General features: G+C 46.7%; 1 protein-coding gene across 2 annotated transcripts in view; it reads right to left on the reverse strand.

The window, feature by feature from the left end:
• Positions 1–7,167: 7,167 nt before the first annotated feature.
• LOC135395354 (uncharacterized) overlaps positions 7,168–14,369 on the reverse strand; it is a 111,641-nt gene continuing 104,439 nt past the window's right edge. For both annotated transcript variants that reach the window (XM_064626591.1, XM_064626592.1), the window contains exons 4-5: positions 10,929–11,001; positions 7,168–8,716 (exon numbers count right to left, since the gene is read on the reverse strand). In XM_064626591.1, coding sequence (XP_064482661.1) covers positions 8,576–8,716; positions 10,929–11,001 — 214 coding nt within the window. In that variant the 3' untranslated portion in view covers positions 7,168–8,575. The remainder of the gene's footprint in view (positions 8,717–10,928; positions 11,002–14,369) is intronic.

Here is a 14,369-nt window from a genome sequence, read left to right on the forward strand (position 1 = left end):
AGCAAGGGCTATGCGGCTCAACATGTCACAACATCCAGACTTAGATGACTGCCAGCCATCTATTGCTTTCATAGAGCAAGTGAACATGCTTGTAGATGTAATGAAGTCAAAGACACCATCACAGGCTCTGAGCAATAGTCCACAGCCGCGCAGGGTGAGAACGAATATTTAAAGGAGCATGTAAGGGACCTGGAACATATATCTTTTTACTGCGTCATATGAGCATACTACCTTCAGGAACCGTCACGCAAAATATTTCATTTGGGAAGTGGAAAATTACTGAGAAAATTGCTTCGCAAGAGAGATCGCTGCGGCGACAACCTCGCCCAGCGGCTCCTTGCGTCTCGTGACGTCAGGTGGTAGAGCATTTTCCATTGGCCACCGAGCATCATCTGCTAGCTAGCGCGACCAGTCGAGACGCGGGACGGGTGGCACTGCAAAAAGAAAGAAAGAAAAAAGACCGCGCTCGCCTCAGTATTGGAGAGGCACATAACGTTGCAGACGCTCTTGCGCTCCAGGATTATACGCTCGCAGTTTTTGTGCGAATGTGTGTCCCGGGGCTAGTTTCCTAGTTTCTGGTTCTCCTGACATATTTGTTCTCCAGTCTTTCCGCGCTCCTTTAAAATACTCTTTGTGTTTCTTCATGCTAGGAATTTCACAAATAAGCCAGCAGTGTGGTCCAGCAATAGCTGAGAAAAAGCAGTCATACTGTGCAGGAGTTAAGTACAGTCGACCCCCGTTTATCCGGACGGTGCCGTTCCCGGCGAAATCGTCCGGATGCCGGGGCATCCGGATAAATGAAACGACCGAATAGAAACGTCCTACAGAGCAAGGTTTAATTAAACCACAGAAATCTCGCCAATGACAGCTGTTACATAGTAGTGTAGGCACTCGATTCCTGCAAACTTTTGCTCAGTGCATAGAGTTGAGCCACGCTGTTGCGCTGCTCGAAGAATGTCAGTGCGGACTCAAAGTGTCAATGTCGGGGCCTTGTTTCTCACTGGCGTCATCGGCACCGTCTTCCTGCACATCATCGGAGGCAACAGCAGCAATCACACCGTCATCAGTCATAGCTGCACACGCGTCATCATCCTTATCAACGTCAACGTAGTCAGAAACCGCAGCATCATCGACGGCAGTCGCAGTGAGCCTCTGCATCAGGGGTCGCAGCTCAGCTAGGGGAATGTAGAACCGGGGAATGTAGAACCTCTAGAACCGGACAGTTGCTCCAGATATTTCCAAATGACTCGACTGGTCAACGTGACCCAACGCACACAAACAGAAAAGGGGGTCATCGTGTACGGTTGTCTCCCCTACGGAGGAATGTAGGTCCCTGACGTGTGACGGGAATAACCCCAACACAGCGAAAAGGGTGACGAAGCGGGGTCAGCGTCTCCTCTTACCCACGGTAGTCCGGATAACTGAAGCTGGATTACAAGAATTTTCGACTTTCGTTTTCTGGAATTCTTGTCCGAGTCCGGAAGCTGAAGTCCGGATAAACGAGAACAAAATACATGGAGGAAAATCCGTTCCCGTGCCTTTTGTCCGGATACTGCGGGATCCGGATAAATGAAGTCCGGATAAACGGGGGTCGACTGTATTCTAAACATGAAACAAAATGGGCACTGACCAATTCGTACAAAACATATCATTGTCATATTTGATGTTGTTCTTTAGACCTTTTGTAATTTTTCTCGTGAAGATTGTTCAGTGTACAGCTGTAACAGCTGGTATACAAATGTGGATTAGTCACCTCAATGACCTAATTTCTCTACACTGCGAATTGTTTGTGGGAAGCGCGCACTGCATCCATGGATGTGCACCTCGCAGTAATAACTTCCATCCTGCACCATGTGGAACAACACCATTGTGCTTGTGGAGTCTTGTGTCCCGTCTATCCCACACAAGAACGTTCTCCTGCAACCATTGACAGCTTCTTTAACTGCAAGCGTTCACACATCGATGGAAACTACGACGAAAACATTCAAGCCGAGCTTCCATGGCAAACTACCATATTGTCAAACACGGGGTGTTGATGGAACCCCCGTTCCTATGTTTCTTATGATGTACGGTTCATTTTTGTCCTTTGCGGAATTTTTATTTTAAAAAAAGTTCGGAGAGCAGCAGAGATGTCGTCTTTGCAGTTGAGTTATACGGCCAGGCGGACATCCTCTACAAGAAAGTATGCAACTACAAGATGACTAATTACCTAACATTCATTAATTAACCCTTTAATTAGGGGATTTCGGGCAAAACCGAGACAGCAGAATGAGAGACTAATCCACTTTGAAAGCCATTCCACGTCTAACAAATGCTGAAGCACGCACGTGCATTAAAATACACATCCCCGAATTTTATCCAAATGAGCCGAAACCGCGGCGACCGAACACAGGGAGTACAGTGTTAATTCTACGTCAGAGGGTCACGTGATTTTGGAGCGATACAGATGATTGGAGTTGGCGCCGATCTGCTGGCCAGATCAACCGCTTTCTGGCACAGCGGCGTAGACAGTGCGCTTTAGAGGCGTGCTGTTTTGGTTTCGGCTCATTTGGAAACCGAAATTCAGCGATGGATATTTCACGGCACGCGCTCTTTTCTGATCTTTTAAAAGATAGAATGGCTTTCAACGAGGATTGTCTCCAGTTCTGTTATCTCGCTTTTGCTCAAAATTCCCTCAAAGTGTTAATTAATAGGTCTTATATAATTAATCATCTTGTACTTACATACTATCTTCCATACTACTTCCGCCTTGCATAACTCGCTCGCAAGAACGACATCTGTGCGGCTCTCATAGCTTTTTTAATAAATGTTTCGTAATTCTCTGCCACCACTGGACAGCTGTAGCATGGCCACCCTATAGTGGTAGCTTCGTCACGGACCTACCAGTGCTCCTGACGAGATGTTGCTGTTTTCCGTAACCATTGCGAAGCAGCGCGCCAATATTGGTTCAACCATCATTGGCCATTGGCCAACCATCATACCGAATGATACCATTCTGTGTCATGATTTGTTCAAAACAGGCGGGAGGCGCCTATCTGGGAGAAGATAATCTGTCCCAGATAGGCGCCTCCACCCTGTTTTGAACAAATCAGGACAGAGAATGATATTATTCGGAATGACGGTTGGCTAGGAGCTTGCCATGTGGTGAAGTTCTGTTTTAACAGACAACGGGAACGGACAAGAAGAAAGTTCGTGACATAGCTGATATTGCCTTGGACGGGCTCAATGCAGCGCTGCTTGCGAGAGGGCTGGAAGCGTCGCCAGAGAAGTCAAAATGCATGGTCTGCATTCCCCGTGGAAAGTATGTGGGCAAAGACTTCCCAAGCCTCAGCATTAACAACACTCGCATCCCAAGAAGCGCGTCATGTAAATATCTTGGTGTCACCATCAATAGCGCATTACGCTGGTCTAAGCAAGTGAACGAGACTATCTGCAAGGGAAATAAAACGCTCCAACCTGCTTCGCAGATTCAGCGGAAAATCATGGGGCTGCAATGCGCGGTCCTTGCTCACCCTTCACAAAGCCCTAATCTTGTCACGCATTCTCTACGTGGCGCCGTACGTAGGCATTGCGCCTACACAGTGGCAGGCCCTTGAGCGCTTTCATCGCGCCGGAATAAGGACTGCGCTTGGTCTCCCTACCTTTTCTAGCGTCACCCAAACGTACCTGGACGCTAAGCAAACGCCTGTCAGTGTCCACTCTGAGCTCAAAAGACTCCAGTTTCTGGATAATGCGGCAACATCCATCAACAAGCATTCCCTCTTCACGGACCTCGAACAAAGGACACACACATCCCTAGGACGCCTGGCTAGTGCCTCCAGCTCTCTAGCCAACAGGGGGGCTCTTCCTCGGCTCCCAGCTAGTCCACCTGCACCGCCATGGCGTGAGTTCGTGCCCGCAACAACGCTTCACATCCCGGGTTTACGGAAGAAGAGCGAGTCAGCCCCTGGTGGCCAGGATGGCGGCTGAGAACCTGATAAGCGACGTCTTTCACACGCATACTCTGGTGTTCACCTATGGCTCCACTGACCACCGTTCCGAGAGCGCTACCAGTGCGTACTACATCCCGTCAGTGAACATGGCCTGGCAAGGGAAATCAGTTCGTTACCCTATCTCTTCTACGACGGCCGAACTCTTGGCCTTGTTACACGCAGCTGCTGCGGTTCAAGTCACCGGAATAACTAAGGCCGTTTTGCTTACAGACTCCAGAAGTGCCCTCTGCAACGTGATGAACGCTATGTGTGTTAGCATCCTAGCCCGTTGTATAAGGAGGTCGTGTGCCCAGCATAGGCTAACCGGAGGAGAGCTTACTCTCCAATGGATCCCGTCTCATGTCGGCATCAGAGGCAACGAACGAGTGGACCAGCTAGCATCCTCAGCACACCACAGCATCAGCCCATCCTTACCAGTTCCGGCCGACACCGATAGGCACATGGTCGTCAAACAGCTAGTTGAGGTGCGTCATCCAGGCATACAGGGCACCATACAGATGAAAGATGAAAGTCACTGAAAAGGTTAGCCAGCTGTAGGGATCGAACCCACATCTTCTGGATTGCCGGTCCAGGGCTCTACCAATTGAGCTAAGCTAACACGCCTCTCCAGCGACTTTCGGGGTGCGTCATCTGAAGGGACGACAAACCAGCCACTCACTCTCACTCACCCTCCTTTCACTCTTACATTTTTGCTCACTCATACACACATTCATACGACGGAAATAGACGCAGCATACAGAATCATCGACCCTCTCTTCCCACGAAAGATCTTCCCCGTGTTATGCAGCCAATGCTCCATCGGTTACGCACGGGATTTGCGTTCACGAACTCGCCACTGTTCAAGATCGGCTCCAGGGAGGACTCCAGTTGCGGTCACTGTAATCATCCGGAGACTATCGCACATATCCTGACAGAATGCCGTGCATAGCATACTATGCGGGAAACTCATCTTCCCCACGCCAGGCCTGGCATACTGACGGACGTCCTCTTCCCCGAAGGTTCTTATGCAGAACGACTTTCAAAAACTCGCGGCCTCGTGCGCTTTCTTCAGGAAACGGGCGTCGTGGAAAGACCACTCTAGCGCACCTCTCATCTACAGTGTGCCTCCGTCCCATCAATATCGGTCATCCTGCCTACGCCTCACTTTGAAATCGTCAACTCCCCTCTCCCCCCCCCCTTTTTTTTTTTTTTGCTATAGTCGTGACGATGCCCACTTGAGTGCGGGCAACAACGGCAAGCTACCTCGACCCCCCCTCTGTTTTAACAGTGTGCGGGAAGTTGTTGGATGTAACGACGTATTGAATTGGGCATTTCACACGCTTCAACATCCAATCTTGCCGTGCTGCTTGGGCATTTGGTACAAGTATACCAACGCGGGTGCGTACCATTTTCTTCATTTTCAGTCAATATGGGTTGTACATGGGCAATATAGGGCTCATATTGTTAAGAGAAACGGGGGTGACTCAGTCTGTTTATTATCGGGCCAGCACGAGAGGAAAAGACCGCCACCCGTGCCAGAGAACGTGAGAGGACGAAGACGTTCGCCTATTACCCGTGACAATATTGCCAGGATTTCCCCCATATTGGTTCAAACTTGTCAATATGGGGCCCATATTGCCAAGTTTGAGCCAATGTGGAAAAATCCTGGCAAAATGGGTCCCATATTGGACCCGTATTGCCAATGCCCAGCCAGTGTGGGTCCAATATTATGTGCTGCTTGGGTAGTGGCGTAGTACTTTGAATGTCGCCACGCAATCGTTCCGTTCGTGTTGCGACGCTGCAAATTGAACCTATACCCATAAAGTACGTTCACACTCTTGCTCTTGAAGATATCCATGGCGAGCTAAGGTCGTGCTCTTCCCGTAGCTCATTTAAGCCCAAGGTCTAACATTGCTCCCTTCATGTGATTGGACAAAGGTTCCTTGAAAAAATGGTTATGGAATTCTGAAGTGTGCCGTCCAAAGGCAAGGTTAGGCGGCCCTTGATGACCTCAGAGGACGCAGGTTAGAAGCACTTTCCCATCTCAAATGCCGCGCGCGGGGCAATCGCTACGGGGAAGTTGGCGCAGGGGGACTTGACACGTGGGGGAAACGGCACGGGGGAAGCAAGATGTGGGGTCACATGAGAGCGGGGAAATCGTGCACCACCCAGGAGGGAAGCCTTTAGAGGGGGCTCCCTCGCATTACTTTCATTTGCGTCCGTCCCGTTTATTGGGTATGAGCTATAATTGCGCTCAGTGCTCTAGAACCCTCCATTAACGTTTTAGATCTCATATCAATTCATATGGTTCAAAGATATTGTCACGTGCCAAGATGGTGGCTGCTAGTAAACACTCTCGCGACATAACATCTCTATAGTGTGAGAAAAGTTTCCGTATATAGACGTGATACCCCAAGCACTTTTCTTTCAGTGTGCATTCGCAATGGGCTATAAGTACCGCGGTGCATTAAATCTTTCCTCGTGCGCGTGAACTGGAATTGATCGATTGATTGGTCAGTTTTGGTCGCCGGCGGGCGAGAGCCACGGGAGATACTCTGTAGCGGCATCGCCATTACCATTCCCGCGCACCAATAACCTAGGCGCGCGGGTAATAAAAACCTTTGCCTCGGCCAGCTCGGGCTCTAGTTCGACTGGCCTGGCTCTCACGGCACCTAGGTTATTGGTGCGCGGGAATGGTAATGGCGATGCCGCTACAACTCTATCCACTCCATCCCGTCTAGATCCACTCTACACGGGAGATACCTTACAATAGGCAGCGTCCAGGTGATATACACTCGAGGAGTGGCATGTGACGCTAAGAACCGTGGTGTAATGTTCCGGCCACCATGGATTAGCCTGGACAGGCGGCAGTGTCACCAAGACCTCCTTGACTTCACCAGAGAACTGGCTCGGACAACAGTAGGCCCTTTACACCACATCCTAGAGACCTCTCACCTCTCTTATCTTAAGGACACCTCTCTTAAGATACTAAGAATTATAACTTGAGAAACTATCTCTCCAAGGTCATGCACATGAACGTGTTATACCAATGCTGCAAGCTGAACCCCTGATAAGAAATGCTGCAAGTTTTCATTTTGTCAACATTTGTAGACCACTTGAAGCGTCCCCAGTTTCCTTCTAACGACCTTTCAGAAAGTCCCCCCCCCCCCCAAAGACACTCAGTCTAAACTAAGACTCTTCGTGTTTGCCATTTTTATTGAGGAGCACAGGTCATTGCTAGAAACAAGAGTAAATTACACGTCCATGATGACAAGACAACAATTCTTTCGGGGGTCCAGTAAGACGACAAGGAAAACAGTACAAACACAAATTTTGCATCGTTTCATTTTACAAAGGCGAGACGCTATTATTGGGTTCAAGTGCTACAGACCACATCATAGAATCCATCACCACAAAAATATCGCCTTTAATATACTTTTTATTAGACGTATTTCAGTAGCCGGCCAGTCATGTTTCGTTTTCATCCACACAACATCTTTCCGAGCGATTTGTGAAGCTAGCATCCGTTACTCGTGCCGGATTTAAGGTACATGCAACAGCACTTTCCCAAGCCTGGACACTACGCTCTGCAGATTAAGTGCTGGGAAGGCTGTATAGCTTTATGGAATAGGGTAACGTGTATGGGTATGTGAAAAGACGAGTAAAACCAAGCGGTCGGTTCTGCCCACATCGCACACTCAATTTGGTTTCGGTGTTTCCTTCTAGAAATCATGATACATTAGCGAAACTTAGATAACGATTTTTTTTAAACCACTTTCACAGGGAACTATCTTTTCTGTTACATTCAAACTATCATGCCGCAAATATAGGCAATGTTATTTCAGTGTACCTTTAATATGAATATAACGTTCGAGCATCGGAATCATTGTCACATCGCATCATAAACTTTGTGTCAACAACCACTCAACAACATACATCTAGTTTCGCTTTTAGCCCGTATGTGTTCCCAATGTGAACAAAGTGTTGATTGATTGATTTTCGATGACGACCCTCATGGAGCCGTGAATTGATATATATAGTTTTCAGCTCTGTATAGTTCAGCTCTGTATCTGTTTTTTAGATATATTTTTCTCCGCTGGACCCGATCTGGATCAGCACGATCTAGATCAGCTCTGTGGGTTTTGTCTACATCTATCGGACTCTTGTTGAGGGGCAAGAAGACCTGGCCTCTACACATAATCTATGTTTCAGAGGAATCTATGCCCCTCTTTCGGTGCGTGTCACATACCCTTTCCTTGGACAACCAGATCACGCTAATCCAGATCACGCGCGTCTTCGCTTACAAAAGAGTGCTCTGGAGGCTACGATGGAATCATTGTTTTCTCTTAAATAACGCCACAGGACGTGGTATTGGGGTAATCGATTTCATCAAAAGATGATGTTGCCTTTATTATTATTGTTATTAGTTATTATTACTACATTATCGTGACCGTTCCGCTCACTTGACCAGTGTTGCTAAGCGAAATGTTAAACAAGATCATCTCAGCAATGTGCTTTTTTGAACCAGCAGGTGGCTGGTGCTCGAAGAGCAGTCTGGTAACAGTGGTTGGCCCAGCCGTCTTCGCCCTCAACTTCGTCCGTCGTCAGCGCCTGAAAGGTTCCATATGGTCGTCGTCTTTCACATCTTCGTCTTCGTCGAAAAGTTGCCTCTGATTCCTGAGTTGCGCAGGGACGAAGACCTTGTCGTAGAGGCTGTGGTCCCGAAGGTATTGTAGGAGATTCGCCTGGAATTCATTGCATGGTACGTTAAAGTGGTTGCAACACTTTCATATTTGTGCTTCATAACATCATTCATGCGAAATGATTCAGCAAAAATAATTATTTTTCTACGTGTCTCAGTTGGGGAGATACAAATCATCCAAGAAAGCTCTCAATGGCCTTTTAAGAATATGTACTTTTTCTTTTTTCCCTCACTTTCAGTTCCGGAATAACTACACTCTTAAAAATGAACTTCACCACATAGCACGCTCCTAGCCAACCATCATCCCGAATGACAACGTTCTTGCCCCTGATTTGTTGAAAACGGGAGGAGGAGCCTATTTTATGGCCATTATGCACGGCACAAAATAGGCTCCTCCTCCTGTTTTCAACAAATCAGGGGCGAGAACGTTGTCAATCGGGATGGTGGTTGGCTAGGAGCGTGCTATGTGGTGAAGTTCATTTTTAAGAGTGTAGATAATAGATTCTGGAAGATCGACAGGTGGTACCGTGTCAATATTCTTCAATGCGCTGCTTGAAACCCTTGTCTGAACTCTGGAGCTACCCGCAACTTCCCCTACCTGCAGTGTCGCCTACTAGAATGGAACTCGAAGGGGCCTATGGGCAAACGCAACTACAAAGTACGAAATATACCGTCCATATCTCCGAGCCTGCTCTTATGGTCTACTGTATTACTGGGCTGGGCGACACAGTCGGTAGGGGCTACTTGCGTTCCAAATTTCCGTCGTTTCGAAAGCAGCATATCTGGTCAAAATCTGACTACGCTTCAAACCTCGAGTATCACTTTTACCAACTTCCTTGGACAATTCAGAAGTGTTCCGATTTTTTAATTTAATTTTAAGGTTGTCATTTGACTCTCCCCGCCTCCTTTTTTATTTTTCATCTCAGCTCTATCTTTCTCTTAAAAGCTAAAAGAGCGTAGATATATGAAGGCGATAGCTGATCCTAGAGGCTCAGAACACAACAATGATATTCTCTTTGTTTCGCCAAACTCTCTTTCGATCTGTTATCTCGTCCTCCCCAACTGAAGAGATTAAATTGATGAACGAAGTGGGGGATACCAGCTGTGCTATAAACGAGCAACAATATTTTGTTCCAGTTTCCCCGAGGAAATGTTGTCGTTTTCCAATTGTATTGAACATCTTTCCCGGCATGGCGAACCTACTCCCTTATGTTGGTGCAAAGATAATACTAAACTGAAGTTGTACACCTGCTAGGAATCTATCTTTGTCCTGTCCTAACACTTATCAGCCCTCGCATTATTTATTTATTTATTACACCCCAAAGGCACGAAGGCATTACATGGGGGGTGGACAGGCAACTTTGGCAAAATTGAATCAGTAAGCAAACAAAGATAAAAAAAGAAGAGAAAACGACAGACAACCATGCTAGAAAGCATTGCACTAACATGACAACTGACATGACAACTAAGATGATTTTAGAAAATGGTGGAGAGCCGTCCGCGAATGAAACAAACTGAATGTTGTTGGAAGTCGTGTACCGCAGTGGCGTGTACTTATTTCTTTCATTGCACCGGATTAATTAATTACCGCGATGGGAGGGCACGGTATCACGTGGTGTTTTGTATTTTCTTTGTAGGACGAAAAACAGTACATTCTCGGAGACACCTTGGTCAGGCATCACTCCCAACCGCTCCGCAACCATCAAGTTGACACCTCGACCCAAGCTTAGAGCAATATTTTAGAAGTTAGCTAATCATTTCCATCTAACTAAATAATTCGGTACAATGAAAAATGCTGACGACTGCATGCGATAGACATCTGTTAACTACATTTGGTTGATTCCATTTGCACTCCGTCCTTTTTTTCTTTCTCTATCACATCACATCACATCCATCATTTTTTTCGACCTTGGTGCGTATTTGTTGGGACACTTTGCATACTAACTGCATTTTTGTCATTGTGCACTGACAATACCTGAATTGTAGACTTCATGTGATACCAACGACTTGGATCATTATAGTCACCCACCACCTGATCATTTCATATCACACACTGAGCCCCTAGGGTAGTAAGCCACAAATGAATTTCCCCCATATGAGAATGATTTTTAGTGGAAGGCGTATACAAGACGCACGCCTTTGGGACGCGTTTATGTTGAACGGATATCAAACTCCTCGAACTTGCATGAAGCTGTGCTTTTTAGAATGTAGTATAAGTAGTTTTGCTGTCCTTCAAACATGCAGCTGTCCCTTACCGTGACGTCTCTTCGCTCGCTGTTCATGACAGTTGGATCATCGTAAAGCATCTTCTGAGATTGAATATCCAGCCTACAGAGAAAAAAAGCAAAAACACATTGTCATAAAACAATTCATCAACCAGCAACAGTGTGGCAGTTGAAGCCACGGGGTGGGTGCTCAGATGTCACAGCGAGGTATACGCGATTTGAATAGGCATCAAATTAGATCCATTTAATTCGATAACGATAATTTGTGGATTAAACGTATCGAGCAAGATATCTAATGTATGTACACTTCTGGGTACTACTTTGTGTAGCTACAGCGTATGAGTCACGTATAGAAAAACGACTATATCAGACGTATAAACTCGCACATTGAGGTGCCTGGGTTGAAACCTTGCACTATCTGAGGATGTAATCCATTATCCGCCGAATGCTAGTAGATTTTGATGTAGTACGAATATGCGTACTTTTGCTTCATCTGTGCATTCTATCATTTGCTTCAGAGGACAGTGCCGATCGTGCGCGATCGCGCAGGCGGACATGAAAATGCAGTGCGGATGAAGCGTGTGCGGATGGCAAAGAGGTCATGCGCCCAGGGATCGCCCTGGGGCTCTTCGCTCTCTTTGATCCGTTCCAGTGGCACGTCGCTGAACGTGCCAGCGACATCAGCGTACCAACGTGTAGCGTTCCCAGCGTAGTGATTCGGTGGGGCGTCCAGGTTGTCACGTCCCCGGAAGACATTAAAGGATCAATGAAATGCGCCGCTTCGTGCATCGAGCATCCCACCAGCAACCAGCACGCACAATACTTTCGCTCTGCGATGTCTTCTCACTACGCAATTGAATTTGCAAAAAGCAGCCGCGGGCGTTTCGACCTCCCCTTGGAGTCCCGGCCAGATCGTTGTAGCGTAACATGAGCCTAGTGACAAGCCTTCTCACTGAAAATCGGGAACCCGTTTCTTTCAGTTGTGTACCCTGCACGCCACGGAGTGACGGGCTATTTCAAGAAGTTTCCAAAGGGTCTCCAGATCAAAGATGTTTCTCTCGCACACTAGAGGTCAGATGCGATCATCTTTATCTGTTTGCGCAAAAGTGCACTTTATTTGTTGCACATTGGTACACTCTCAAAAATTGCTTATTATGTACTGCATAATGAGCACAAAATAGGCTCCGCCTCTGATTTTAAACATATCAAGGGCGAGAACGTTGTCATTCGAGATGATGGTTGGCTAGGAGCGTGCCATCACGTGGTGAAGTTCATTTTTCCTGGTTTTCCGCAGACGCTTTCAGACGTATGTCGGCACAGTTCCCTTAGAAGCCGGCCCAGGACGCACATTCCCCCAGGGCGTCAGTCGTGACGTTGCCCACCTCTGTGAGGCCGACAACGGCGAGCCCTTTCACCAACACCAACACCACCACCATCATTTTTAAGAGTGTAGTCTGTTCGGATTTTATCACGCGTACATCTTTTTTTTTAAACCATGAAGATCCTGAGACGGGCGAAAATAATCATTGGACTGACCACTCGGGGGAAATGAAAGCAACCCGGCTGAACCCCGAAAAACAATCCACCCACTCCCTCTTCTTAATGTAAGCCACTCCATATTTCCCTCGTCACAGCTTCAATGCCGCCGACTTGGTCTTTACCGATGTTTCCGTTCCATCTACAGTCGAATTCCGCCAATTCCATCTTTATTTGCCTCATTAGCATATCGGGCTATGAATTTATTTGAAAGGTGCTTTTATCGCTGGCATTCAGGAGCAAGTGGAGGAGAGGCATTTTGAGCCCTTCCGCTTTGAGCACCTGCAGTCAATTGATGACTCCGTCATGCGGACCGAAACTTATGTGCCCCTTCCTAACCTACCCTAAGTCTGAGTGGCATGAAATTCGATTATCGTGTTCTCGAGCGCTAGAGACTGCTATGTGCTGGCAGCATTTTTCTGCGAGCAGAGAGATCACAAAATATGGCGGGCATTCTATTTTATTATGACAAAACCGTCTGTTTGCTCTTTCAATTGAATTCGTTATCTTTTTCTATTGTACTGGTCTGAAACAACCGCGAAGATGAAAACGAAAAAATACGCGCTTGGTAGTAACTTGGATTAGCCTCGGCCAAAGTATTATAAATATGGATTATACATAGGATTGCGGATTTACGAAGTTTTTCCGAAAAACGTAAGCCGCTAAAATTTAATGCTGTTCGGATTTATATATATATATATATATATATATATATAGAGAGAGAGAGATATATATATATATATATAGAGAGAGAGAGAGAGAGCGATATATATATATATAAATATATATATATAGATACTCATGGAACGATGCGACAGCACCAGAGGACACGTGTTTCGCCGTGTTTGCGGCTCGTCAGCCCTGGGTAGCTGCGCATCGTTCGGGATTGGCAAACCAGGGGTCACTCAGCGAGCGATATACACCTAGGAGGGTGACTGAGCACTCCTCGTCATTTACTTATTTCTTTAATGGCTTTTTTCCCCTCTTTATAATTCACTGGCTTGCACTGTGGCATTAAGGAGTGCTCAGTCACCCTCCCAGGTGTATATCGCTCGCTCAGTGACCCCTGGTTTGCCAATCCCAAACGATGCGCAGCTACCCAGGGCTGACGAGCCGCAAACACGGCGAAACACGTGTCCTCTGGTGCTGTCGCTTCGTTCCATGAGTATCTATATATATATATACAGTCAAACTCCTTTATAGCGAACACCTTTTTAACGAAAATACCACTACAGCAAATTTTTTTGCTGTCCCGCTGGAGCCCTATAGGTCCAATAATGGACATCCTTTTTAACGAAAATACCTTTACTGCGAATTTTGTTTGCAGTCCCCTGAGTTTCGTTGTAAACGAGTTTGACTGTACATATATACAAAATAAATCAGGCGTGGACAATAGAAGTAGGAGTATTAAGTGAAAAAAGTTTCATTATGAATTAAACTAGTTAATGAAAAAGCGCCTTGCACGGTGGCCCAGTCAGTACTGCCCTGCCCGGTAACTCAGCGAGTAGATCCCGGTTTAGTATTTCCAGCCGTGATGTACGCGTTTCGAGCGCTTATCAAACTAATTTATAAGTGAATTTAAAAGAAGAGAAGACACGGCCACAAACCGACAAGAACTCTCGGGTTAACACCACAACAGCACGAGACCAAATTAAATCCAGAACGCACGCGGGCAAGGGCGTTATCGTTACACTACCAAGTTTTTGTGGAGGTAGAGAATGCTGTTGACAAACTCCTTCTCCCAGTCCTTACCCTTCCGACCAAGCTTTGCGAACGTGTTTGTGAAAGACGTGAGGAGTCAGGAGCAATGTGAAGTGGCTTTGAGAATGTTATAGAGGGCCTAATCATACGCATAATGCAATGTCCTTTGCTTGTTTTTGCAAATGTACGCACAGGAATGACGCAAGCACGTGAAGATATGAGATAATAGTAACC

This window comes from Ornithodoros turicata, chromosome 5, assembly GCF_037126465.1.
Source record: "Ornithodoros turicata isolate Travis chromosome 5, ASM3712646v1, whole genome shotgun sequence".
Classification (NCBI taxonomy): domain Eukaryota; kingdom Metazoa; phylum Arthropoda; class Arachnida; order Ixodida; family Argasidae; genus Ornithodoros; species Ornithodoros turicata.